This window comes from Erythrolamprus reginae, chromosome 8, assembly GCF_031021105.1.
Source record: "Erythrolamprus reginae isolate rEryReg1 chromosome 8, rEryReg1.hap1, whole genome shotgun sequence".
Taxonomy (NCBI): Eukaryota; Metazoa; Chordata; class Lepidosauria; order Squamata; family Dipsadidae; genus Erythrolamprus; species Erythrolamprus reginae.
Window position 1 is genome coordinate 13,269,071 of NC_091957.1, and position 27,224 is coordinate 13,296,294.

Here is a 27,224-nt window from a genome sequence, read left to right on the forward strand (position 1 = left end):
AAAAGTTGCGGTCAGGCGTCGATCGACGTCCGCGCGTGGCTGCCGCCGCCGCCCGGTGTCCGATCTCGCTATGGACCGCAAGCGGACGACTCTTCTTTTTTCATAGCTCTAGGTGCCTCCCCCCCTCCCGAGTATGGGCGAGGCTTGGTCGAGCGGTCGTGATGACGTCACGCGCACGGGACGAACGTACACGTCAGCGCGGCCACTAGAGCCGGATGTTGCAAGATGGCGGTGGCGGCGGCTGCGGCAGCTGCTGAGGTGGTGGCGACGGAAGGAACCGGCGCCGGCGGCCGCGTGTGCTGAGGGAGACCCTCCCCCCAGGTGACTGTCGGGTTTAACGGAGGGTTGGGGGCCTCGGGCCCGGCCACGGAGGGCGGAGCTTGGTTAGGCGGCAGGGAGGGTAGGAGTGAAGCCTCCCGCCTCAGGAGAAGTCTACCTCACTGATCATCGTGGATCGTTGTTGGCTCACCTCTGACCGGGAAGGAGCTTTCCTCTTTACGGGCAGGATGGTCGAGCAAGAAGGATGAGCGAGGGGCTCTCAGAGGCTCCATCTGCCACGTCTCCCTCCCCACCCACCCCACTTAGAACCCCCACCCAGCTGCTAGATGTGGAGCTTTGCCTCACAATCAGGAGGTTGTGAGTTCAATCCTAGGTAGAGGCAGATGCTTGGGCAGGGAGTTGGACTAGATCAGTGTTTCCCAACCTTGGCAACTTGAAGATATCTGGACTTCAACTCCCAGAATTCCCCAACCAGCATTTGCTGGCTGGGGAATTCTGGGAGTTGAAGTCCAGATATCTTCAAATTGCCAAGGTTGGGAAACACTGGACTAGATGACCTCCAAGGTCCCTTCCAACATTGTTGATCGAATCCAGCTTCTCCATTGACTTGGGCTTGTCAGAAGTCTTGCAAAAACGGATGATTGCATGACTCCCCAGACGCAAATCCCCCCTTTCCCCCCAATGCCATTGCAACTTTGAACTGTTACTAAACTGTTGTGAGTTGAGGACTATTTCCCTTTAAAAAAAATAAACTTCTAAATAAATAAATCTTTTAAATATTTTTTTAAAAATAAAAATACGCTAGCTGTTTGTGGGGTAGTCCAAAATGAGGCCTTGGGACCCATAAGGCAGAAGCGCAACCCGCACCGATACCCAGCAGCATCTGGAGTGCAAGAAGTGTGGAGCTCCCCCCCATGAGGAAGTGGAGTTTCTGGGGTGATCGAAGGGGTGCGGAGCCACAGGCAGTGGACTGTAGTCCATGGGCATAATAATGCTCAGTTTCTGAAACTGACGGCATGTAAGACAGGTAATATGTCAGGTGCTGGAATGCAGGTAGTCCTCGATATACAACATTTAGCATTTAAGCATTTAGCTTCACAGTGCTTACAGCCCTCTCTAAGCGGTTTACAGAGAGTCAGTACATTGCCCCCAACAATCTGGGTCTTCATTTTACCGACCTTGGAAGGATGGAAGGCTGAGTCAACCCTGAGCCTGGTGAGATTCGATCTGCCAAACTGCTGGCAGCCGGTGATCAGCAGAAGTAGCCTGCAATACTGCACTTTAACTACTTCCCCACCAAGGCTCTATAGAACCCTGTGTTCATTTAGTGACTGTTCAAAGTTACAACAGCACGGAAAAGAGGGTCATGGACCACTTTTTCCACAGTTGCAATCTTTGCAGCTCCCCGTGATTGCGTGTGGTGGAGTTAGAAACCAGTCATTGCAGGATGCTAAGGTGTCTGACTGCCTTTGCTGTGTTTGCTGCTTTTTGTACAGTTTTCCAAGTGGCAAAAGGCAGAAGAAAGTAACAGCATTTTTATTGGTGGATTCTCCTTGCCAATCCTTAAGGACATCCTTTTGATACAACCTAGAGGAGATCACATGCCAGCCAGGGACAGTGTCCTACATCATCCTGGCGATGTGAACTGGGTGAGATCATGTAGGTATGAGAGGCCTGATTGAGGTAGGTAGTTTGCTGCACCCAACCTCCAGGTGGCCTCTATCTCTACACATGTGATCAAAATGCAGATGCTTGGTTCATACTTGTGACCGTTGCTGTATCCCAAAGTCACATCATCCCCAAAGCCAATGGGGAAGCCAGATTCGCTGAACGGCTGGGTTGCTTAACAACCATGGCCAGAAAATTTGTAAAAGGGGGCAAGACACGAAAATTTTGGCCTCGGTGGTCATAGGTTGAGACTACCTGCAAATGCCCCTTTCTTACAAAAATAAATAAATCATGCCGAGGAAACCCTAGGACAAACAGCTTTAAATGTGGGCCAGTTGTCGAGTGCCCCAAATGAAGATAATCAATCGAAAGGTACATGTTGGAACTTCAAATCTGGGCTCTCATTTATCAACAGAAATTTTGGGCTCATGGAGTCTCTGTACAGGCCAGATCCAGGCTCTATCTTGAAGCCTAAACCCATTTCTGTGGACTTAGACAATGTAAAAATAAAGGGAGAAAAACCCCATAAGAGGATCTGAGGTTCTACAAACCATTTGATAGGTCCGGGAATATATACTGCTCAAAAAAATAAAGGGAATATTTAAACGACACAATATAACTCTAAGTCAATCCAACTTCTGTGACATCAAACTGTCCACTTAGGAAGCAACACTGATTGGCAATCAATTTCACATGTTGTCCGCACATTCAACTTTGTACAGAACAAAGTATTCAATGAGAATATTTCATTCACTCATATCTATTTTTTGAGCAGCGTATATAAGCCACATTTGGAAGGCTTACACAAGACTTGTAGTGAAATGGACTCATGGATTCTGAAATATCAGGCTGTTCAAGTAGAGCACGTTTCTCTTGGCCTTCCCTTATTCAGGTTGATGTTCTCCACAATCAGATGTTTAGTTAATTAGAATTCCTTGGTGAATGTAGGTGCATTACTTTGTGTTCATTTGAGAATTTGAATTGTTGGCTCTTGCTAAAGACAAACATAGGAATAGAAATATAGAAACATAGAAGTCTGACGGCAGAAAAAGACCTCCTGGTCCATCTAGTCTGCCCTTATACTATTTCCTGTATTTTATCTTAGGATGGATATATGTTTATCCCAGGCATGTTTAAATTCAGTTACTGTGCACTTACCAACAAACCAGAGAAGACATAAATTCAGTTCCTCTTGTTCAAGATTGGATGAGTTGCTGGTGTTTTTAGGAGCTCTCACCTTCACCACCATCGGAGGGTCTCTTATTACAGCAGGACTCTGAACCCTTTTCTTTAAACTGTAAATCTGTTTATATTTCTGGTTTTTTTTTTACTGCTATTAATTAAATTGCTAATTAAATCTGATATGGAAAGTTCCTTATAAATAATGTAAGAGTACTTCTCTGCTCTCTTAGAAGAGGCTTGTTAGACCCGTTCATGGCATTGAAGGGAGAATCAGACTTTTTAATTTTGGGGGGAGCATTAATTAACAATAATTTCTAATAGAGGGCTTTAATAATAGAGGGCAGCCGCCCCGAGTCTTCAGAGAAGGGCGGCATACAAATCTAATTAATAATAATAATAATGATGATGATGAAGTAAGTGGGGAGTTGCTTTTAAAATAAAGCATCTTTCAGACAGCAGAAAATGACATTTGAAAAGACCCACTTAGGATGAGATAGAAATCAGAGTTGCCATAACCCAAATCTTATCTGTTGGAATTTGGGAAACATAGCAGTTGCTATGAGGATCTCTCTCTCCATCCCTCTCGTTTGTGTGTGTGTGTGTGTGTGTGTGTGTGTGTGTGTGAGAGAGAGAGAGAGAGAGAGAGAGAGAGAGAGAGAGAGAGAGAGAGAGAGAGAGAGAGAGAGAATGTGTTAGGTATTTGAAAACAGCTATCACATTCCATTCAAGTTTTGTTCCCTGATGAATATACTGGGTTTTTAAATAGTTCTTTGAAGAACTGTCTTTGCAGCTGCGTACCTTTGTGCTTCTCCTGGCTTGGGGAGCCAAGATTGCACCCAGATGAGATTTGCTTAGTGCTGAGTAAAGTATATTTATGACTACTATCAGTGCCTCTGATTTGGACACCAGAGTTTTATTAATGCAATCTCAAAAGTGCACTCGCCTTAGCTGGGTCACTTTTAGGGTGGGATCAGCTATAAGCCCAGGGATTTTCTTGCTGCCTTCAGGTTATTATTCCTCCTCTGTTGTCTTGTAAAGCGAAGACAACTTTGCTATCTTTAATTCATCTCTTGTTCTCCCTGCCTCGTTCCAATTCAGAACCTTGGGGGTTGTGTTGGGATTATCTGCAAAACGGAACAAACATTTTCTGTGTCACTTTCATGCTTACATCTGTATTTGACTCTTGAGTCACAAGTATTGAGGAAAAAGGACAGGGGTGCCTCTTGAATGCTTTTCCTGGGTTTGTGTGTGTGTATGTGTGTGTTTTGAGGAACTGGTGATAGAATTACGTGACTGAGCAGAATTTTGTACTAAACAAAAGAGGTGCTTTAATGCGAGTGTCTGTTTACAGTGGCAGGAGTCATACACCTCGTTGAACCAGGGCATATCGCATTATGTGTGCACCAGTTTTCCAGCACACTGATGTGCAGGTTTTCTGTTCAAAATATCACATCAGGTGTAACAGACTTCTCGGAACAAGAAGTCTCAGCAAATATTAACAAAATCTGGGAGTACTTTCTTTTGCTTTGGCCTAGGATGTTTGGGCCCTGTAAAAGGCCACCCACAGAATCAGGAAGGCCAAATGAGTTCATAGTTCAGATGAGGACTAGCAAGTACACCCCAGCATTTGGGAATTCTGGCAGGTGAAATCCCAGAGCATGCAGGGGCTGTGCCCCTGAACATTTCTGATTCTGATGAATTGCCCACCAAAATGTTTTACTTCCCAGATCCTGTGATGTCCTGTAGTTAAAAGTTATTTGAAAGTAAATGAACAGGTGCAAATCCCTGTAATGGGTTGGAAACGTGTCCCTTGTCTCTGGAGATTTGCCAGGGTGCTGGCAAAGGTTTTTGGGTACCTGAAAGGCATTGGCCTATTTTTGAAGCTCTGCTTGTACCAAATTGCATTGGGAAGAAATAACAGGCTGCCTGCTTTCAATCAGAGGGCGAGAGACGGGTGTCATTCAAAACCTCCGAGAAAGGCTTATGTGAGCATTCTTGCCCTGCCCACTCCTGATCTCCCCCTTAGCCCAGCAATATCTCTGGAACCGCCTGCTACTGCACGAATCCCAGTGACCAATAAGGTCCCACAGAGTTGGCCTTCTCCGGGTCCCGTCCACTAAACAATGTCGTTTGGCGGGCCCCAGGGGAAGAGCCTTCTCTGTGGCGGCCCCGGCCCTCTGGAACCAACTCCCCCCAGAGATTAGAATTGCCCCCACCCTCCCTGTCTTTCGTAAACTACTCAAGACTCATTTATACCGCCAGGCATGGGGGAGTTGAGATATTCCTTCCCCCTAGGCCATTACAAGTTATGCATGGTATGTTTGTGTGTATGTTTGGTTTTATAAATAAGGGTTTTTAGTTCTTTTATTATTGGATTGTCACATGTTGTTTTTATTATTGTTGTTAGCCGCCCCGAGTGTACGGGGAGGGGCGGCATACAAACCCAATAAATTATTATTATTATTATTATTATTATTATTAATAATAATAATATCTGAGTCTGATGGAGTTGGGAGGGGAAAAAATCAGGACCGCCATCCGTTACTAGAAAATGCTGCAGCTGAAGTGAAAGAGCTCTTCCCTTGATCCAAAAGTACAGCACAAAAGACTGGAGCAAGGTTTTATCAAAGAACATAAATTATAGACCGACAAGGAAGCAGATAAGCTTATTCAGGTGCCAGAATCTCTTCTGGTCCTAGAATTTATAAGATGAGAAAATCAAAACATAGAGGCCTTGTTTGTGCCACACGGTCCTAGCTTCATCCATAATCGCTGGTATTGTTTCGTGAACTGAAAACTGTTGTGCGGAAGAAAAGAAAGGCCGGCATAAATTGCAGCCCCAAGAAGGGACTATGAATTGAGAAGAGTCCTGCAAGACAAGGCAGTGGAGCTACGGTAAATTCAAATTGTGCTTTAGAAGCGTTACGTACTTCAGATTTCCCCCCTCCCTCCCAAAAAGATGCTTTATTTCATCTCCAGTAATCCATATTCTTGATGTGTATGTACGGTAGATACTCCTTGATTTATGATGTCAATTGGGACCAGAATTTCCATCATTAAGAGATGCGGTCATAAATTACAACCGCATCCCTGAATTTCACGGTCACGGTAGCTTCCTGCTAGCTGCCCAAAACCAAAGTTAATGAAGAAGGATGTCACAAACCCCAGGCTGGCAGGCAGGTTAGTGGCTGCTGCTGGATGAGGAAGGGCGCGAGAGCCCCCCCACTCCCCGAGAGGCACCATGCAGGTCAGGGAGGTTGCACGAGGGGTGTGTGTGCCGTGAATGTGGAGAGGGGTGTGGGAGGCACGCTGGGGCTGAAGGAGGATGTCTTTCGGCTGTGGCGAGGAGGGCGTTTGCCCAGGTTGGCCTAGTGCACCAGTTGCGGCCCTATTTGGACAGGGAGTCATTGCTCACAGTCGCTCATGCCCTCATCACCTCGAGGTTCGGTTACTGCAACGCTCTCTACATGGGGCTACCTTTGAAAAGTGTTCGGAAACTTCAGATCGTGTAGAATGCGGCCCCGAGAGCTATCGTGGGGCTTCCTAGATTCGCCCACGTTTCTACAGCACTTCATGGCTTGCACTGGCTGCCGGTCGGTTTCCGGTCACAATTCAAAGTGTTGGTAATGACCTTTAAAGCCCTTCATGGCATTGGACCAGAATACCTCCGGAACCGCCTTCTATCGCACGAATCCCAGCGGCCGATAAGGTCCCACAGAGTTGGCCTTCTCCATGTCCCGTCGACCAAACAATGTCGTTTGGCGGGCCCCAGGGGAAGAGCCTTCTCTGTGGCGGCCCCGGCCCTCTGGAATCAACTCCCCCCGGAGATTAGAACAGCCCCCACCCCCCTTGTCTTTCGCAAGATACTCAAGACCCACCTATATCGCCAGGCATGAGGAAACTAAGACATCTTAGGCTTTCTTATATTTTATGTTTGGTATGTATGTGCTGTATGGTTTTTAGTTGTTGGGGGTTTTTTATGTAATTTTATTATTAGATTTGTTTCATTATTATACTGTTTTTTATTACTGTTGTGAGCCGCCCCGAGTCTTCGGAGAGGGGCGGCATACAAATCTAAATAATAATAATAATAATAATAATAATAATAATAATAATAATAATAATAATAATAATAATAATAATGATGTGCATGTCAGGAAGTCCTATCCCAGAGGCTTGCAACATTCTCTGCCTGCTTCCCCACTGACTTTCTGGGGAAGCCACCAGGGGAGCTTGAAAGCAGCCGTCACCCAGTAGTGGAGGTGCTGGAACAGCCAGAGTTGCAAGAGTCGGTTGTAACCACCACTTGTTTAGTGCTGTCACCACTTCACATGATGGCTGAGTGAGCGGTTGTATGTCAAGAACTATGCCGGTTACTAATTCCACTTTTCTGTCTTCTCCCCTCCAGCTCGTGCATATGAAGGCAAGCCCACCCCGCTCCATCTCCTCCTCCTCTTCGGGTGGCCAGTGACTCGGTTCCACTTGGATCATGCAGCCCCCTCCTCAGACTGCCCCCTCAGGGGTTGGGGGGCCTCCTCCTCTCGCCCCCTCCTGGAGCATGCATTGGCGAAATGGCCCCTACGGCCGGCGTGCCAATGCCCCCACCTCTGCAGCAGCCGTGACCGGGCCTGTGCAACCAGTGACCGACCCCTTTGCCTTTGGCAAGCAAGGCCCACGGAGCTCCCCGCTGAGCAGTGCGCCCCAGGGAGACCCAGGCTCCTCTGCATCGGCTTTCCCTCCCCCAGCTGCTCCCCTCCCCCTCTCTTCTGGGCCGCTTCCTCCCGCACCGGCTCCATCGTTAACGTCTGTCTTGGCCTCCTACTCGGACGCTGGGGGCTCCTTTTCCTATTCCACCGCCTCCATGTCGGCCTTCCCCAACAGCACCGAAATGCATCCAAGCACAGAACCTGCCCCTCGACACATGGTGGAGTTGCCTCAGCCCATGAGAATTGGCCCTGAAAACCCTCTTTTGGCTTCTGTCCCGGACAAGCCTCCAGGCGGGACCGACGTGAGTAGGAATCCAGGCAACCCCGGTACGGCCGCCCTACCATTGCCGGCCTTCTCCCTCCTCCAGCAGCCGGTGCCTCAGTGGCCGGGGCCTCCCCAAAGCTCTGTGTATTTGCCTTCCCCGGAGCCCCCGTCCCGGAATGCCTTTGGGAGTGCTGCCCATTCCAGCACCTCTGTTTCCCAGCCGGGCTCCCAGCTGGATCGCCAGCCGACTCCCCCTCATCAGCTTGGGTTCCCTGGTGCCCCCCAGGCGCCCTACATGCTCGCCGAGGCATCCAACGTGACTCTGCCCCCCAGTAGCGCTTGGCAGAGCCCCGGGGGCACCGGTGCTTGGACTGGCCAGCTCCCCCAAGAACACTTTTACTTGCAGCCCCTGGAAGCGACACATCCTTCGGGCCCCCCCACTTCTCAGGAAAGCAGCCCCCCCAGCCACGCCCAAGGGGCGTCTGAGGCAGGGAGCAGGCAATGCCCAGACAAGGCCGATGTTGGGACGATTTCGATGTTCTTCAAGGGAGACGAGGCGGAGAACGAGGAGATACTTTCCTCCGAAGCAAGCAACCGTTCTGCCAGGCCGGAGGCGGATGCTTTCCAGCAGACCATGGGCCACACCTATTACCAGCCCTTGCACGGCCCCCAAGGGCTGCCCGTTCATTTCGTGCCAGCCCAGGCTATCCCAGCTCCGGCCGCAGAGGCAGCGCCCCAAGAAGCGGAGGCCCAGCGCTTCCTCAGAACGGCCGTCCTTCAGCAGGCCGGTGAGAAGGCGCCCTTCCCGGGAGAAGATCGGCCCAGCCTCCTCGTCCCCCAAGCCGGAAGCTGCTCTGCCAGCGGGCTCTACGAAAACGTGGAGAACCAGGAGTGTGTTCAGAACCAGGAGGTTTTGCCGAGGGAGCCCCCGTCGCAGAATCCTTCGTCCCCAAGGACTCCCTTGGATCCCAGCCGTTACGCCTCTCTGGCCCCGCTGCTCCCCAAGAACCCTGCCGGAAGCCACCTGGAAGGAGGGCCCAACCTGGAAGCCCCCAGCGCATTCCCGCGGCCCGTTCGGCCCGACAGCGTCTCTTCCAACTACAGCAACTTGAGCCCCAGGAGTGCGGCTGGCACCGGCCCCCGGCCGCAAGAGCCGGGCACGTTCATCCAGCAGGAAAGCGGGAGGCCCGAGCAGGACGCTTCCCGCTGCTTCTTTAAGCAGATCGATTCCTCTCCACTGGGAGCAGATGTGGGGGAGCAGGAGCCTGGCAAAAATTACCACAGCCCCCCCTCCCAGGCGCCGACGCCGAGCCCCCCCAAACCCATGGGAGTGTTTCACACCAGCGTCAACAGCTCCTTTGAGCCAGTCAGGGCCCACAACCTGGGGGTGAAGCCCACCGAGACCGATCAGGCCAAGATGGAGGCCGAGCTGAGAGAGGACTGTCCCACCCAAAGGAGTAGCCAGAAGAGCTCCGCAGTGGCCGTGGCTTCCCCAGGGAACCTGGAGCAACCTCCCGACAACCTGGAAACCTTCTTCCTGCCCCCAGCCCATGTCTTGCCCCTCTCCCTTATGGGGGGCAGCGGAAGCCCCCGGCAGCTTCCTTCCGGCGGGCCAGGGATGGAGAAGAGACCGGCCACCAGAGCTCAGGGGCTGGGAAAGAAGTGCGAGAGTCCAGCCACTACCCTTTGGGCGCACAACGAACTGCCCAGTTTTGGTGCCAACGTGCTCCTTGCCCCCGCCGCCCCTGCGTTCTACGTCCCGGCCAAGCAGGTGGTTCAGCCCCCGGAGGTAGCGTTGCCGAGTAAGCCGGGATCCCATTCCGGAAGCCTCCCGTCTGAAAATTTGGAAAACCCTCCCAAGCTGGGGGACGAAGAGACGGTGGGCTCCCAGGGGAGCCTGGGCTATGCCAGCCTCCTCTCCTCCCCGCCGACGGAGGCGCTTCAGAACCCGCCGATTCTGCTGGCCCAGCCGAGTCAGTTTGGCAGCTTGGCCCCGCCCGCCAGTTCCTCTCTTGCCCTTCAGCCGGGACAGCCGGAGAAGAACCCCTCGGCCAAGGACCTGGGCCCCGGCGGGACTCCTCTGCTGGGGAAGAACAGGAGCTGCAGTTTGTCCGGGGAAACCCCGCCTGGGGGCTTACTTCACTCACACCCTACTTTCCTCCAATGCCCGCTTAGCTCAGCTGAAACTGCTCCCCCCAAACCCCTGCTTCAGTCTGGGTCTCAAGGCCCCCTCAACTTAGCTACGGAAGCCCCCCAGCCCCCAGCTGCAGAAGGGCTGCCTTTGGAAAATGCTGGGCAACCCACTGCCGGTATGCCACTCTCCCACATCAGCGGCATGACTCCTGTGGTGGGGCCCAGCAGCGGCCTTCCTGGCTGGTCTCAGAACCCCTCCCATTACCAAGAGCTTTCCAAACCTCTAGATTTGGCCGGGGTGAAGTCTCAGGAGCCCAGCAGGGTAGGGCCTGGCCCTCTGGGCCACAGCCAGCTCCTTTCGGGTGGCCAGGCATTTCCTCCGGTCTCCGGATCGGTTGACCCCGGGGAGCCTCAGGTGCGAGGCCTGCAGCAGTTCTATCGTCAGGTGACCAAGGACTCGGGGCCCGCGATGCCCTCCGGGCCAGGGGCGCCCTTGGAACAGGCCCCCGCAGCTTCCCGGCACTCTTCCGTTTCCCCCAACCGTCAGATGCCTCCCGGAAACTCCCGGGCTCCGGCGCCGAGTTTAAAGTCTTGCCCCGGCGGTCCCTTGGAAGGCAGTTCAGCGCCCCCACCTCCCAGCCATCCTCAGGCAGGCCCCGACTTCAGGCAGGATCCTCACGCCCCCCCTGGCATGGGGCCACCTCCTCCTGCTCCTGGATCCACAGCCCCAAGTGGCCCCCAACCCGCCCGCCCCCCTTCGCGCCACGAGCAGCAGTACCCTTCTCCACAGAGCGCCTATGGCCTGCCCCCTAACTACTACTACTACCGGAACCCATACGACAGCTACAACTACTCGGCGGTGGATCCTAGGGCTGCTCACCTTTACTATCAGGTACAGTGAAACGTGCTCTGTCCAGCTAGCCTTGGGAGGGGACCATCCCCACTCCAGGCGAGGGAATGTGGGTGGGGTGATCCTGAGTGGGGCAGGCTGAAGCTTAAGACCTTCTGCCATGGATTCCCATTTAGGGGGATTTCTTCAGTGAAGATTCTTCCCGCCCGGAGCAATTGCAGAGGGCGTTTTTTTCAGGCTAAGGGTTTCTGCTGAAGGCCAGAACGGTTGGCCAGAGATGCTGCTGTGGCCTGGAGGTGGAGCTCTTGCCTCCCAGTCGGGAGGTTGTGAGTTTGAACCTAAGTAGAGGCAGATGTAGCATCTCCTGTTTGGGAAGGTAGTTAGACTAGATCAGTGATTTTCAACCTTTTTTGAGCCACGGCACATTTTTTACATTTACAAAACCATGGGGCACATTGGGTGGGGTGGGGGGTGGCTAAAAAAAGTTTGGACAAAAAAAATCTCTCTCTCTTCCTCCATTTCACTCTATTTCTCCCTCCCTCTTTCTCTCCCTCTTTTTTTTCTCTCTCTCTCCATCCCTCTTTCTTTCTTCTTCCCTCTTTTTTGCTCTCTTTCTCTCTCCCTCCCTACCTCCCTCTATGTCTTTCTCTCTCCCACCTTCCTCTCTTTCTCTCTCTCTCTTGCTTGCTTTCTCTCTCTTGCTCTCTCTCTTGCTTTCTTTCTCTCTTGTTCTCTCTCTCTCTCTCTTGCTTTCTCTCTCTCTCTTGCTTTCTTTCTCTCTTTTTTTGCTTTCTCCCTCTCTTGTTTGCTTTCTCTCTCTGAGCTTTGCGGCACACCTGACCATGTCTCGCGGCACACTGGTTGAAAAACACTGGACTAGATGACCAGCAAGATCCCTTCCAACCCTGTTAATCTGCTAGGAGGAGGTTCTGTCTTCCGAGGCCTCCCCCACAGGTGGCAGGGGGTAACAGTCCAAGCCCCCAAATCCTGCGGAGTCCTTTTGGCTGCCTTTGAACCCGACAGGCCTGTATCACATTGGCCTTTGGGCAGCTGGATTATAATCAGCTTGGGATCGTTTAGATTTTTCACCTGGAATTTTGCTTTTGGGTTGTTTTGAGACTTCAAAAACCTCCCTGGAATCATATCTCCTGGGAGCAGGGTGGGTAAAAATCAGTGAGTTAAAAAAAAATGAAATTTGATTTTTTTTAAATTTAAATTGGATATATATATATATAAAAATCAAATTTATTTTAATAAAATGCTTTTGGAGTAAAAATCTGAAGATAGTTTTCTATTTAAGATGACATTAATAATTTAGTTTTTTTTAGCATGAAAAGCTTACTTATGTAACACGAGGCTGCATATTCTGCAATATTTACATTTTTGGTAAACTCAATAAATCCAAGCTGTGCAAGCTGAGATAGGAGTGATGCATTCACACAGTTTCACAGTAACCATCAGATAAATCATAAAACAAAGTATCAGGAATATTCCTTCATCCCATTGTTTTGAAAATCTATGTCTGTATGATTGTTTGGAGAGAAATGTATCTGTACCGCCAGGCTCCGAGTGCGAGGAGGAATGGCAGGCAGTAAAAATGAAAGTGCAACCGCCTAAGCAGTTATAAATATACAGTGGTACCTCCACTTAAGAACTTAATTCGTTCTATGACCAGGTTCTTAAGTAGAAAAGTTTGTAAGTAGAAGCAATTTTTCCCATAGGAATCAATGTAATAGCAAATAATGCGTGCAAACCCATTAGGAAAGAAATAAAAGCTTGGAATTTGGGTGGGAGGAGGAGGAGGAAGAAGAGGAGGAGGACAGTTGCTGCCCAGAGCGAAGGGAGCGTTTCTTTTCTCTGGGCGCTGGTAGAGGTTTATTCTCTCTCCAAGCGCCCAGAGAAAGGAAAATGCTTTGTTCGCTCTGGACTGCCAAAGCCTCCTTAAGCGCCAAAGAAAAGGCTCCTCTGGCAGCCCAGAAAAGCCCGGGATTGAAGGGGGAATGGCAGGAAACTGGCTGGGCCTTCGTGCCGCTCTGAAATTTCCTGGGAAATTTTTCCGGGCTCGGGTTCTTAATTAGAAAATGGTTCTTAAGAAGAGGCAAAAAAATCTTGATCACCCGGTTCTTATCTAGAAAAGTTCTTAAGTAGAGGTACCATTGTAATATGAAAGAGTATCTGTCACTTCAGATCCATCATGGCAGCACCTGCTGGCGGGCATCCACTCACCCGCTGCCTGCCACGTTCCTTACCTTGTTGGTGTCGCTGACGCATCACTGACCGTCCCATTAAAGTGAATGGGACTGTTGGTGAGTCAACAGCTGGTCAGAGGAAGGACAAGCGATGACGGTTGCTCTTTAAAAATTATGATTTAAATCCATTTGATTTAAATCAAGCCTTTCTACTAGTGATTTAAGTTATGATTTGAATATGCCATGGGCGAATAGGTGGCAATATAAATTTAATAAATAAACAAACAAATAAAACCATGATTTAAATCGACTTGATTTCAATCAAATGTGCCCTGCCTACGAGAGGAGTGTGGTCAAACATTTGGCTCGCCTCTTGGACTCGCTCTTGACTAATGTAACCTTTCTTGTCTCTTGGAGGATGCGTATGGCCAGTACAACTCTTCCTACAACCAGTACGACCAGTCTGTTGCCTATCGAGATGCAGGGAACTACTGGTACCCTGAACCTGAGCGCCCCAGTTCAAGAGCTAGCCACACTTCGGACAGGCCCCAGTCAAGGTAAGCAGATGGCCAGCGCTGACCTTTCAAAGGTATTTTTTGCAAATGAGAGAAGGAAGAAGTGGGAGTGCTAACATAAACACTTTTATTTGGTCCCTTCTGGAAAATGTATTCCTTTTTCAAGGACTGGTCCGATATTCCCAAAAAGCTCTTAAAAAGATGATGTATTTTCCGAAAGAAAGGCATTTTTTCTGGCCTTTGAGGTTTTCTTCTAGGTCACATTGGTGCCTGGTCTTCTCTCTCATCAAAGAAATTTTTATCGATTGTCTGGTAGTTTCCTCTGTCTGACCTACAAAATATGGTTCAAGGTCCTTTTCTCCTTGCAGTTAGTAGAGTATTCACAATTCTCTCTGTTAAGGTGTGTGCAGAGCAACCCTTGAGTTATCAAGGATATGCACATAGAAACGGGATATTGCAGTAGGTATGAGTAATTATCCAGTCACACACACACATACAGTACGTTAAAGTGCATACAGTGTTTACTTTAAGAAATAGCACAGTCCAAATAAACAGCCAAAGCCATACATATTCAAATCAGTCAATTCTCTATAAATACAATAATCTTCTTACCAGGTTGTTTTGGCAGATACATTCAACAGAGATATTGCAGCTTACAAACACATCAGAATATCGGAGAGAATAACAGCATAACACAAATATCATTATCAAGTCAAAGAGTCAATCAGAATGAAACAACAGAGAGAATAAGCCGTGATCTCTAGCTCCCTCTTATGGCCATTTGCATCACTACAGCCATTGAGAACATAGCATACATTTTAAAGCTATATTACATCAATCCATACAACCATAGATTGTTGGCTTGTTTATATATTACCAATCCAACAGTTTGGACAGAGTACTAACACGCTTTTTCACTGGTAGAATTATTTATTTATTTATTTAATTATTTATTCATTTGTTTTTTAAAGTAATTTCTTTATTAAATTAATGAAAAAGGGAGGGGAATATAAACAGGAAAGGGGAAAGGATACAGAATCAAATAGTTTAGGAAAATAATAGAATTATACATAGTACTTCATAATTTTTTTTATATCAATAGTCTATTTCTCAGACTGTGTAAGTAAAAGATATCCTTTGTGTTACCATTTATGCCTTAAATTATATTTGTAATTCATACCTTTAATTTCCAATGCGTATGTATATATTGGTTAGTAGAAAGTGATTTGTGAAAAGGAAAAATCAGTAAAAAAAAGAATATAATTAAGGAAAGATAGTGTATTGATGTTCAGCTGGAATAGTTGAAGAAAATTGAAGTTTATTTAAAGGAGAAAAGATTAAGAAGTTTTGAGGGGGCTAAATCTGCGTGTGATGCAGACGTTTTTAGGTGATACGACATGGTATAGTAAAATGATGGGGGGTGTATGTGTAAGGTGTAATAAATGTGTTCTTGTATGAAAAAAAAAAGTGTGAGAATTGATATAGGAATTGATGAGTATTTGCATTGATATATTATGCAGTGCGTAGAAATTTCTATTTGGTTTAAAGACGAATAAAGAGAGATATGATATAAAATCTTTTTCAGATTGAGTTTCAATTTAGTTGGTTTTGGAATTATTTTGTAGGTTAGTTTTGTTTCGGTTTAGAACGGTCAAAGATGAGATAGGCTTATTTCATGATATGAAAATTTGATATTTTTTTGCTATGACCCATTTGTACCAATTGTCCCATATTTTATAGTACTCTGAGTCTTTTTTATTTTGCATTCCCATTGCTATTTTGGACATCTCCGCGGACTCCAGAATTGTAGTGATGACTACCAATACTGATGGGGTTTTTTCTTTTGGGTTTTTCTTTGAAGACGTTTCGCTTCTCATCCAGGAAGCTTCTTCAGCTCTGACTGGAGGGTGGGTGGGAAATAGAAGGATCTCCATAGGCAAACTAGCTGATTATGTTTCAACTATAAGAAACCCCAGGGCATTTGTCAGCAGTGCTTCACATCTGTTTATATTGCTGGCCTAAACTGGGATTTACGAATTTCAATTCTTGATCTTTACTCTCCCCCTCTCCAGACAGGGTTACCCCGAAGACTATTACAACTCCAAAACGGGATGGAATGGCTACTATGGAGACTATTACTCAAATCCGTATGATAACGGAGGTAAGGATGTGCTCCTGCAGTAAAATATCCCACTTTCAATATACGAACTCCCCTCAGCAGAAGCCTGATATTTTTTCTCTTTCATCTCTGTTAAGGCTGTTTAAAGGCATGGGAAGTTTGAGCAAGTACAATTGCAAGCACAATTGGGACTGCATTTCCAGTCTTGAGTTGTAACGGTCTTAAGTTGAGGCACCTATGGCAGTGTTTCCCAACCTTGGCAACTTGAAGATATTTGGACTTCAACTCCCAGAATTCCCCAGCCAGTAAATGCTGGCTGGGGAATTCTGGGAGTTGAAGTCTAGATATCTTCAAGTTGCCAAGGTTAGGAAACACTGACCTATGGGACCAGATCTGATTTGATGACATTTTTTGGTCATGAAGCGAACACTGCAGTTGTATCGAGTCCATGCTTCCAAGTAGTTGTGTTTCTTTTGGTGGCAACCAGCAAAAACTTTTCTTAAAAAAAATATTGCAAATTACTGTGGGATGCAGTAATGGACTCTAAAAGCAAGTCCTTTGCCAAGCTCCCAAATGTCATCAGCTGATGGTGGTGAGAGATGTTTGCACGGCATTTTAAAAATTGCAAGACGTGATTTCAGGCAACGAGTCTGAAGTCGAAAACTGCTTGTCTTCTGGAGCAGTGTTTCCCAACCATGGCAACTTGAAGATATCTGGACTTCAACTCCCAGAATTCCCCAGCCAGCGAATCAGTTCATCTGAAATGTGCAGTTTTTCAGCTCAAAAAAGGGAGACTTAACTCTAGCTTTCTGAACTTGCGGTCTGGCCGTTTTTTCATGTCCCAGGCTTCAGTGAGGCCTGTGCACATGAGTGAGGACGGGGGGTGGGTGGGTTGTGCAAATGCGCAAGGGCAGCAGGGGGGTGCACATGCCTGGAAGAGAGAGGGGGAGGGGTGTGAGCATGTGCACGCATGCTAGCACCCCCACCCCCACCCTTTTGCCCGAGTGAAACCAAAGCTAACTGCTACACGAGGATGGCGGGCAAACACAGCATGTTAGTAGATGCTAGCCATTCCTAGGGATCTTATGACCGATTGTCCCACTCTTCTGTTTTAAGATCGTTACTCTTCAAATTACGATGCCAGATCCCGAGATCCTCGGCTTTACGATCAGAGGTATTGGTACAACGCGGATCAGAGCCTTTACCAAAAGAGAGAACCCTATCAGGCAAACAGGTTGGTGAACCTTCGATACCTCTGGGCTCCAAATGGATTTGGGAATGGTGGACCTTTTGTGTGGGATTGCTTGAAGCAAATGGCGTGAAGGGCAGTTGGGATAATAGCAAGAGCAGCAGAGAGGCGCCTTGCAACAACCTGACCCTACAGCAAAATACTGTGTTGAGCTAAGCCCTGCACAGACTCCTTCCTGTCTCCTTCTTGTTCACACAGCAAATACTTTAGGAGTTTCCAAATACCCCTCAACTCTCTCACTCACTAAGAGGACGCTAGCCAGATAAATACCCATGGATGTTAGTGGGCAGAGACAGGTTTCCACCACCACCACCACCCCGCCTTATTTTCTTCCTCAGTTCAGACGATTCTGTAGCACAGGAAAAAATTTACAGATGCGATTAGAAAAACACAAGTAAGGGAAGCTGCCTGTTTCTCCCTTGGCTAGTTCGTTCTACGTGGCATGATCCCGAGTCAGTTCACCTGACAGGCTGGTCATCCTCCAGCCAGAGAGCAAAACCAGGAAGGTTGATAACAGGGAGGTCCTGGACAATTCATCTAAAGGACAAGTTGAAAGTCTGTGCTATAAAGTCATTGTAACAGAAACTTCGCTTACGATCTCTAACAAAATACAGTGGTACCTCGGTTCTCGACCACAATTCGTTCCAGAAGTGTGGTCGAGAACCGATTTGGTCGAGTACCGAATTAATTTATCCCATAGGAAATAATGGAAATGGATTTAATTGGTTCCCAGCCCCTATTTCCTTTATTTCTTTTGGGATAAAGATCTGAGGAGCTCTATAGTCTAACCACTCCAAGCTGTAGGAAGGGTGGGGGCGGCTGCAATACCGGCAGTTTCGGGGGGGGCTCCTTTCCTCAGTGGTTCGTCTTGATACCTGTAGGCAGCTGCACCAACTTTCTCCTTCCCGGCGGCGGCTTTCCTTCGAGCAGCAGCAGTGCCGGGAACGTCACATGAAGAGAAGCTGCTGACGTTCCCGGCGCTGCTGCTGCTCGATGGAAAACTGCCACCGGGAAGGAGAAAGTTGGTACAGCTGCCTACAGGTAACAAGATGAACCACTGAGGAAAGGAGCCCCCCAAAGCTGCTGGTATTGCAGCCGCCCCCACCCTTCCTACAGCTTGGAGCGCTTAGACTAGAGACTGGGAGGCTGTTAAGTGGGCGGCCAGGATGGGCATGTCAGATTCCGACTCCCATTCCATCTCACCCCGTCCCCTCAGATCTTGTAGCGTTTCGGATAATAAACAAAATTTTCTGTGGCTGTTTGGTATCCGAATTTTTGTTCAGATACCGAAGCAAATTTTTGCCGAAAATTTTGTTTGATATCCAAAATGTACGAGAACCAAGGCGTTCAAGAACCGAGGTACCACTGTAATACAGTGTCTTTTTAAACTACTCATTACTTTTTAAGCTTATCAATTTATCAAGGCCCATCACACAGTTTCATAGTGAAACACTGGCGGTATTCGTCATAAAATGTAGCTGCTCCTAACTGTATTCATCCTTTGTGGATGGTGAGGCCTGCGCACATTCAGTCCCACAGTGAAGGTCAATTGAGTAGGTTGTCTTGTGTCCTTTGTGTGGCTGTGACTATTTTCACTGGGCTTGAAGCATTTCTGTTTAGGCAGAAAGCCTCTGGGGCTATTGGAGCCAAAGTACAGATTTTCACAGGGTTTCACAGTTCTGCAGGAAGTGTAGATGCATCACCGATGCAAAGTTGAACATTTAGCTCCACGGTATCCTGGATGCTGTAATTTTGCTTAGAGAAGCATCTCCACTATAAAGAACGGGGAAAAGCAGACGTGAAAATCCAGTTTTCCCTGTAATGTTCATTGCGTGTGTGCCAGGGACCTTGTCTTGAAAGGAAGGAAATCGCTAAACGTCTCGACAACAAACCTTGCTTCCTTTTTTGTGTCTTTTCCTAGAAGTATTAATACATAAATACCCACATTGACAAGCCCTGGGCCTAAGACAGTGTTCCTTCTCTCCCCTCCTCGCTCCCCCTCACCCCGCAGTAATGAGAGGTATGAAGACCGTTGGCGATACGACCCTCGTTTTGTGAATAGCTTCGATGATGACATGGAGCCGCGCAGGGACCCCTATGGGGATGACAGTGACTGGCGCAGCGTCCACAGCGAGCATTCGGGACACAGCCTACACAGCACCCACAGCATCCGCAGCCGCCAAAGCAGTTTCAGTTCCCGTTCTCAGCAAGTAAGGAAGCCTTGCAACCTTCTGGGCTGGCGTTTCTCAGCCGTTTCAAGATGGAGGGACTTCGAATCCCAGAATTCCCCAAGCAGCAGGTCCAAATTTGATAGCTATGATTCAATTCAATATCAACTTTATTTGATTAGTCAATCGACCATATCAAAGCGAGGAAAAGGACCACATCGGTCATCATAAAACTGTGACTGGTTAAAATACAATAAAATTGGCTAAAATAGAAGGAATTTGAATAAATAATAAGTTAAAATGCAGTATAATATGCTAAAATTGAGTAGTAAAACATGAGAATATAACTCGTGCAAAGGATTATATTAAACAAATCTAAGATGCTGATATAAAATATTAAGGTAGTTCATCTCCTTTGTATGCCACCCCAATATGTTCTATAAAACGTATTCTCATCTGAACAGCCCTGACTATAAACTTAGCGGTTCTAGAAACTACATATATAATTGTTTATAGCATAAGCAATAGCACTTAGACTTGTATACCACTTTGCAGCTAACTCAACCTACAGAGTCAGCCTCTTGCCCCCCAACAGTCTGGCTCCTCATTTTACCCACTTCGGAAGGAAGGAAGGCTGATTCAACCTGGAGCCAGTGAGAATCAAACTCCTGCCAGTCACTGTGGTGACCTAGTGGTGAGAATGCAGTATTGCACTTTAATCACTGTATTCACCACAGCTGATAAGATGGATGGAAGACAGACAGACAGACAGACATAGAGTTGGATAGTTAGAAATAGCCCTTAGACTTACATCCCCCTTCACAGTGATTTATAGCCCTCTCTTAAGAGTCAGCCTCTTGCCCCCCAAGAATCTGGATCCTCATTTTACCCACCTTGGAAGGATGGAAGGCTGTGTCAGTCTTGAACCTGATGAGATTTGAACTGCCAAATTGCAGTCAGTCAGCGGAAGGAGCCTGCAGTACTGCACTTTAACCACTGCGCTACCACGGCTCATCCTGACATGCTCCTGTATTATCCTGTTCGTTTGACTCTTACCTGCCCTTCTGTCTTCTCCTCCAGAGCCAGCGGTATCGAAGCAACCACGACTTGAGCGTCAATGCCTACGACGGCGACCCTCAGCCAACCTCCCTCCCTGCAGACTATTCCTCCGGGGGATACTACATCAGCCAGCCACCTTTGAACAGTTACAATCCCGTCACCCAGATTCCTTGGGCAGGTGTAGAGCAAGGTATTTGTTTAAAACAAAACAAAAAAAAGATACAGTAGTACCTCTAGATACGAGCTGCTCCACATGCGAGTATTCCAAGTTACGAGCCACGAGGGGAGAGAAATTTCTGTTCCAGACCCGAGCTCAAATTCAGGATACGAGCCGAGCGTCCACTAGGTGGCGCAAGAATCCTTGCTTCTGGTTATCTCGGAGGGGAACAACAAAGTCTAAAGCCATTTGTTCCAGATACGAGTTGTTCGACATACAAGCTCCCTTCTGGAACGAATTAAACTTGTATCTAGAGGTACTACTGTACTGTAGTAATGCTGGAGGGGGCTAGTAATTATACCTGATTTTTGTAGCTTATTTCCTGTTCTGCCGGGCTCTCTGGTAGGAGCCTCCCGAAAATTCAAGGCAATAATCCATACTGGGCTGGCAGGGAAGACCTGATGCTTTGATGGCCCAGGTTGCTTCCTTGTTTCTTGCAGGTCCTGAATTTGTGTGCATGTGTGGAGGTGGGGGATGGGGTTAGCACCGGGCCAGCCAAACCTGCGTGGTGATACTTCTGTGTTACATTTCGAAATCTCTTTCTATCTTCTTGTTTCTTTCTCGGCTATAGTCCCTTCCAGGCGGACTCCCGAGAAGTTTGCCTTAACCCACGTGTGTGCAAAATTTGGCCCCGGGGGTCAACTGATCAAAGTGCTGCCCAACCTTCCCTCCGAAGGGCAGCCCGCCTTGGTTGAGATCCACAGCATGGAGGTGAGTGAAGAGAAGGGCTGTTTTGTCCCCAGGTGTATCACAAACACATGGTTTATTTATTTATTATTTATTTATTTATTACTTAGATTTGTATGCCGCCCCTCTCTGAAGACTCGGGGCGGCTCACAACATGTAGAAACAAATCATAAGCAATCAGACAAATTTAAAATATTTAAATATTTAAAAACCCCATATGCTAACAGACACACACACAGACATACCATGCATAAATTAAATGTGCCCAGGGGGAGATGTTTCAGTTCCCCCATGCCTGACGGCAAAGGTGGGTTTTAAGGAGTTTACGGAAGGCAGGAAGAGTAGGGGCAGTTCTAATCTCCGGGGGGAGTTGGTTCCAGAGGGCCGGTGCCGCCACAGAGAAGGCTCTTCCCCTGGGGCCCGCCAACCGACATTGTTTAGTTGACGGGACCCGGAGAAGGCCCACTCTGTGGGACCTAATCGGTCGCTGGGATTCGTGCGGCAGGAGGCGGTCTCGGAGATATTCTGGTCCGATGCCATGAAGGGCTTTAAAGGCCATAACCAACACTTTGAATTGTGACCGGAAATTGATCGGCAGCCAATGCAGACTGCGGAGTGATGGTGAAACATGGGCATACCTAGGTAGGCCCATGACTGCTCTCGCAGCTGCATTTTGCACGATCTGAAGTTTCCGAACACTTTTCAAAGGTAGCCCCATGTAGAGAGAGTTTGAATTAAGTTTGTTGAAATAATCAACCACTGCTTATAACCAGCTCCCCCCGGAGATTAGAACTGCCCCCACCCTCCTTGCCTTCCGTAAATTCCTTAAAACTCACCTCTGCCATCAGGCATGGGGGAATTGAGGCATTCCCCCTCCCTCCCCCGGGCCAATATAATTGATGTATGGTGTGTCTGTGTGTATGTCTGGTTTAATAATGGGGTATTTAAAGGTTTTTTAAATTTATTAGATTTGTTATGAATTGTCTTATTGTATGCTGTGAGCTGCCCCGAGTCTACGGAGAGGGGCGGCATACAAATCTAATAAATAAAATAAATAAATAAAATAAATTAACTGGTTTAGCAGTAGCAAGCACACACTAATCAACAGAAGCAATCCTTTTATTCAGAAAGTCTGGAATAAGTTCAGTTAGTCTTAGCTTATGCGATGTAATTTAATTTAATTTGATTGACTTTTAAGCTGCCCAACTCCTTGTGGACTGTGGGTGGCCTACAGTAATAAAAGTAATACAGTGATCCCTCGATTATCGCGAGGGTTCCGTTCCAAGAGCCCTCGCGATAATCGATTTTTTGCGATGTAGGGTTGCGGAAGTAAAAACACCATCTGCGCATGCGCGGCCTTTTTTTCATGGCCGCGCATGCGCAGATGGTGGAGTTTGCGTGGGCGGCGGGGAAGACCCAGGGAAGGTTCCTTCGGCCGCCCAGCAGCTGATCTGCTCGGTAGCGCAGCAGCAGCGAGCAGACAAAGATCGGGGTTTCCCCTTTGCGTGGGCGGCGGGGAAGACCCAGGGAAGGTTCCTTCGGCCGCCCAGCAGCTGATCTGCTCGGTAGCGCAGCAGCAGCGAGCAGACGAAGATCGGGGTTTCCCCGCCGCCCACGCAAAGGGGAAACCCCGATTCGGCTCCTCGCTGCTGCTGCGCTAACGAGCAGATCAGCTGCTGGGCGGCCGAAGGAACCTTCCCTGGGTCTTCCTTGCTGATGCCCCCGCTCGCCCGCCGCCCGCCGCCCGCCAGCAAGAGGGGGAGAGATAGAGAAAGAGAGAGAAGGAAAGAAAGAGATGAGAGAGGGAGGAAGAGATTGTGAGAGAGGAAGAAGCAAGATAGAGAAAGAGAGAAAGAAAGATGAGAAAGGAAGGAAGAGAGTGACGTCATCGGGTGGGAAAAATCGCGATATAGCGTTTCGCGAAGAACGAGATCGCGAAAATCGAGGGATCACTGTATAGTCTGAAAGCAATATGAACAATAATAAACAACATAAGAAAACAATGGCAACATAGAACAGTTTTTTTTAAAAAGCCAAAATACAACAATCATTCAGCAAAGAGTCATACTTCTTGGGCCGGGCTAGTTGGTCGTGCTCAAGAGAAGACCCTCCCACACGGCCCCGTCAATCGGTACTGTTTGGTTGACGAGACCCTGAGAAGGCTGACCCTGTGCGTTATAGTTGGTCGCTGGGAGTTGTGTGGCCGGAGAGAGTCCCATAAATAGTATGGCCCGATGCCACGCAGGGCTTTATTGGTTATAACCAACACCTTAAATTGCATCTGGAGACCAATCAGTATCCAGTGCAGCTTGCGGAGTGCTGGAGTTATGTGGCTGTAGCTAGATATACTCACAACAGCTCATGCGGCTGCGTTCTCGACTTGTTGTAGTCTCTGAATGCTTTCCAAGGGAAGCCCCGTGTTGAGCGCATTGCAGTAATCGAGCCGCGAGGTGATAGGGGCATGAGTGACTGTGAGGGGAGACTCCTTGTCCAAATAGGGCTGGAGTGCAGCATTGCAGGCTGACTCTGCTCACAGTTTCCAGCTCGATTCTGATTGGCTCAGGGTTGGCTCAGCCTTACAGCCTTCCGTTGTAAAATGAGGAGCCAGTTTCTTGGGGACAAGAGGCCGACTCTCTAAACTGCTCTAAGGGGGTTGTAAGCCTAACAGGGACCTTGGAGGTCATCTAGTCCAACATCCTCCCCCACCACACATACACACACATGCATGCCAGTGATGGCAAACCTTTTCGGCACCAAGTGGCCAAACTTGAACCCGCATGCAAGCCCCGGAAATTCAAAGACCAATTGACCAGACCCCTGATCGTCTGGTTTCTGGCGCATGCATGCACATGGCCAGCTGGTGAGCCAAGTTTTCACGGCCTTCCAGAAGGCTAAGAGGGTGGGGGCGGTCTGGGTTTCCGGGGGTTGTTGTTTCCAGAAAGCTGGAGCCACCACAGAGGAGGCCCTCCCACATGGCCGCGCCAATCGGCATTGTTTGACTACGGGACCTGGAGAAGGCCAACTCTGTGGCTCTAATCGGTCGCTGGGAGGTATGTGGCAGAAGACAGTCCCGTAAATAGTTTGGCCTTATGCCATCTAGGGCTTTATAGGTGATGGATATATGGATATATAAGAAATTCTCCAGGCCCTTTTTACTACACTTGCTGCCTGTCTTCATCCTGGTCATCTTCTCAGCTCTCCACGGAACCTTCTCCAGTTCATAGTTACTCGCCTTTTATCTCTAAACCTTAAGCGTCAGGTGAGCCATGGGCCCTGAAGGCGAGTTCTGTGGCCCTCCTCTTCAAGACAGCCTCTCGCCCAGGTGGCATTGCTGATTCTTTGTCTCTTCACAGCTGATCATGCAACACTCTCCAGAGCAAGAGGAGATGAGGGCTTTTCCCGGCCCTCTCACCAAGTAAGTTCCGGAGGCTCTTAAGTAAGTTTTGATCTGGTGTAGTTCACACATCTATCTATCTATCTATCTATCTATCTATCTATCTATCTATCTATCTATCTATCTATCTATCTATCTATCTATCTATCTATCTATCTATCTATCCTCGTCTGTCTGTCTGTCTGTCTGTCTGTCTATCTATCATCTATCTATCTATCTTCCCTCAACACTCAAATTATTACTGTATTACTATTCTTCTTCCTAATATCACTTATGGCTATATCCTTGCTTGTATCTTTACAATTTGTATTGTTTTTATTGTTTCCTAGTATAATTTGATTGTTTATTAGTACCCTATGATTTTCACTAAGTGTTGCATCTTGTGATTCTTGACGCGTATGTATTATTTTTTCTTTATGTACACTGAGAGTATATGCACCAAAAACAAATTCCTTCTGTGTCCAGTCACACTTGGCCAATAAAGAATTCTGTTCTGTTCTGTTCCATTCCATTCCGTTCTATTCTTATTGTTCTGTTCTGCTCTGTTTCACTGTAGTCTACTCTTTATTCTCCTGTTCTGTTCTATTCGATTCGATTCTATTCGATTCTAATTATTCTGTTCTGCTCTGTTCCACTCTAGTCTACTCTATATTCTCTGTTCCCTTCTCTTCCCTTCTATTCTATTCATCCTTTTCTTCCCTTCTCTACACTTTTCACCTGTCCTTACAATATCACAAGTGTTGTTGATATTAGTACTGAAAATGAAGGCGTGAAAGCTTTGGGTCACCCCACACGTCTCCCTAAGGGTCTAGCCAAATGTTTTGCACACAGACGCTGCGGTGGGTGTTGTGCACAGGAGAAAAGCCCTCATGGAAGATAGAAGCATTGTGTGAGCAGCATCAGACCAAGTAGCATAAACCAGAATTAAGAGGGCCGCCCAAAAGCATTTATTGCAGGATTCAGACCCACAAAACCACAAATTACTTTTTTTTCATTCACCCAACAATAGTTGTGCACCTTGTTTGAAAACTGTAAAGAGGACGGCATACAAATCAAATAGATAGACAGACAGATAGACAGACAGACAGACAGACAGACAGACAGACAGACAGACAGACAGACAGACAGACAGACAGACATCCAAGCAAAACACTTTGAGGCAAGAATTGCAGGCTGTCTTGCGTTGCTGAGGTGTAACGTCTTGTGATCTGAAGCTTCACTTTCTCTTCCCTCTTGCAGAGACGACACCCATAAAGTGGACGTTATTAATTACGCCCAGAATAAGGCCACCCGCTGCGCTCAGAACGATGCTCTGTTGGACAAGGAATCTGCTCGGCTTCTCTGGGATTTTGTCGTTCTCCTGTGCAGGCAAAATGGGGTATGTGGTACAAGGCTGCCTTTCCACGCCTTGCAAGACCAGTTCTCCAGTTCCACCTTTCACGCTGGTTATCCCAAAGCTTAGCACGTCCAAATTGATGAGGGGAGGAACTGAGCCAGCAGCTGACCCTGGGGAACACAAACACACAAGCACATACACCCTTCCTCCCCTCCCAGGCATCTCCCAAAAGCGCCACCAATGTTAACGTCTTCAACTTGGCAGTAAAGAAAATGGGAGAATAATCGCGTTGACTGCATTTAACGGACATGACATGAGTTGATCCATATTTATTTACCGTCCTTTTTGGAGTATAAGATGCGCTTAAGTGGGTGAAAATTGCGGTGTTTGGACGTCCTTTTTATGTTTTATTTTACCAGGTTGCTGATTTCAGCAGAAATGTTAACCGCTTCCCCCTTTATTTGTTAATGATACATCCACAGATCTGTGCCCTCTCTTTCCATGGACACATCTGAGTTAATTTTTAAGTAGGGTGGACTTTCCACCCTGAAAGTCCCACTGAATGACTGTGGTAAAAAAAACAACATCTCCTGTTTTTGCAGCCCAGTAGGTTTGATGGGCAAAAGCCCAGACTCTCCCCTTGCTTAGATTTTCTGCTCCCCTCCCGCTCACCCCTTCACTGCCAACCTGTCTAGGATAATTCTCAGTCATCCAGGTTGTGGTGGTTCCAAAAGGGCTTTTTCAGGAAACAGCTGGACTTTCTGGTTTTTTTTTTCCTGGTGAAGATATTTCACTTCTCCTTGAAGAAGCTTCTTCAGCTCTGACTAGATGGTGGGGAATGGCAGGATTTATATTCCTTGCAGACAGCTGGTTATTTGCATCTTTTTGGAGGGTCCTTGAAGCACCTGGAGGTTTATCTGTGTCCTCAGGGTCACCTGAGTAACACGCCTGGTTCTTATTATTTATTTATTTATTGGATTTACATGCCGCCCCTCTCCGAAGACTTGGGGCGGCTAACAGCAATCATAAAACAGTGTACAATAATAATCCAATACTAAAAACGAATTAACGAATCTTGTCATCAATACTAAAAACGAATTAACGAATCTTGTCATCTGCAGTTTTTCTTCTGGAAATCGGTTCCTCCTCCTCCCACCATCCAAAGGGTCTTCATCCCAAATTGCGTACCTAAAAGCTAAAATTGCAGA

The 27,224-nt window shown here is 47.7% G+C and overlaps 1 protein-coding gene across 1 annotated transcript in view; it reads left to right on the forward strand.

Annotated features, from left to right (window-relative positions):
- The first annotated feature begins 217 nt into the window (after window positions 1-217).
- The window catches only part of SEC16A (SEC16 homolog A, endoplasmic reticulum export factor), a 57,855-nt gene continuing 30,848 nt past the window's right edge, over window positions 218-27,224 (forward strand). Inside the window, 10 exon segments of the mRNA XM_070758765.1 lie at window positions 218-321; window positions 7,538-11,125; window positions 13,690-13,829; window positions 15,860-15,948; window positions 17,023-17,140; window positions 19,167-19,365; window positions 20,404-20,572; window positions 21,171-21,310; window positions 24,640-24,701; window positions 25,920-26,058. Of these exon segments, the coding sequence (XP_070614866.1) occupies window positions 7,619-11,125; window positions 13,690-13,829; window positions 15,860-15,948; window positions 17,023-17,140; window positions 19,167-19,365; window positions 20,404-20,572; window positions 21,171-21,310; window positions 24,640-24,701; window positions 25,920-26,058 (4,563 nt within the window). The 5' untranslated portion in view covers window positions 218-321; window positions 7,538-7,618.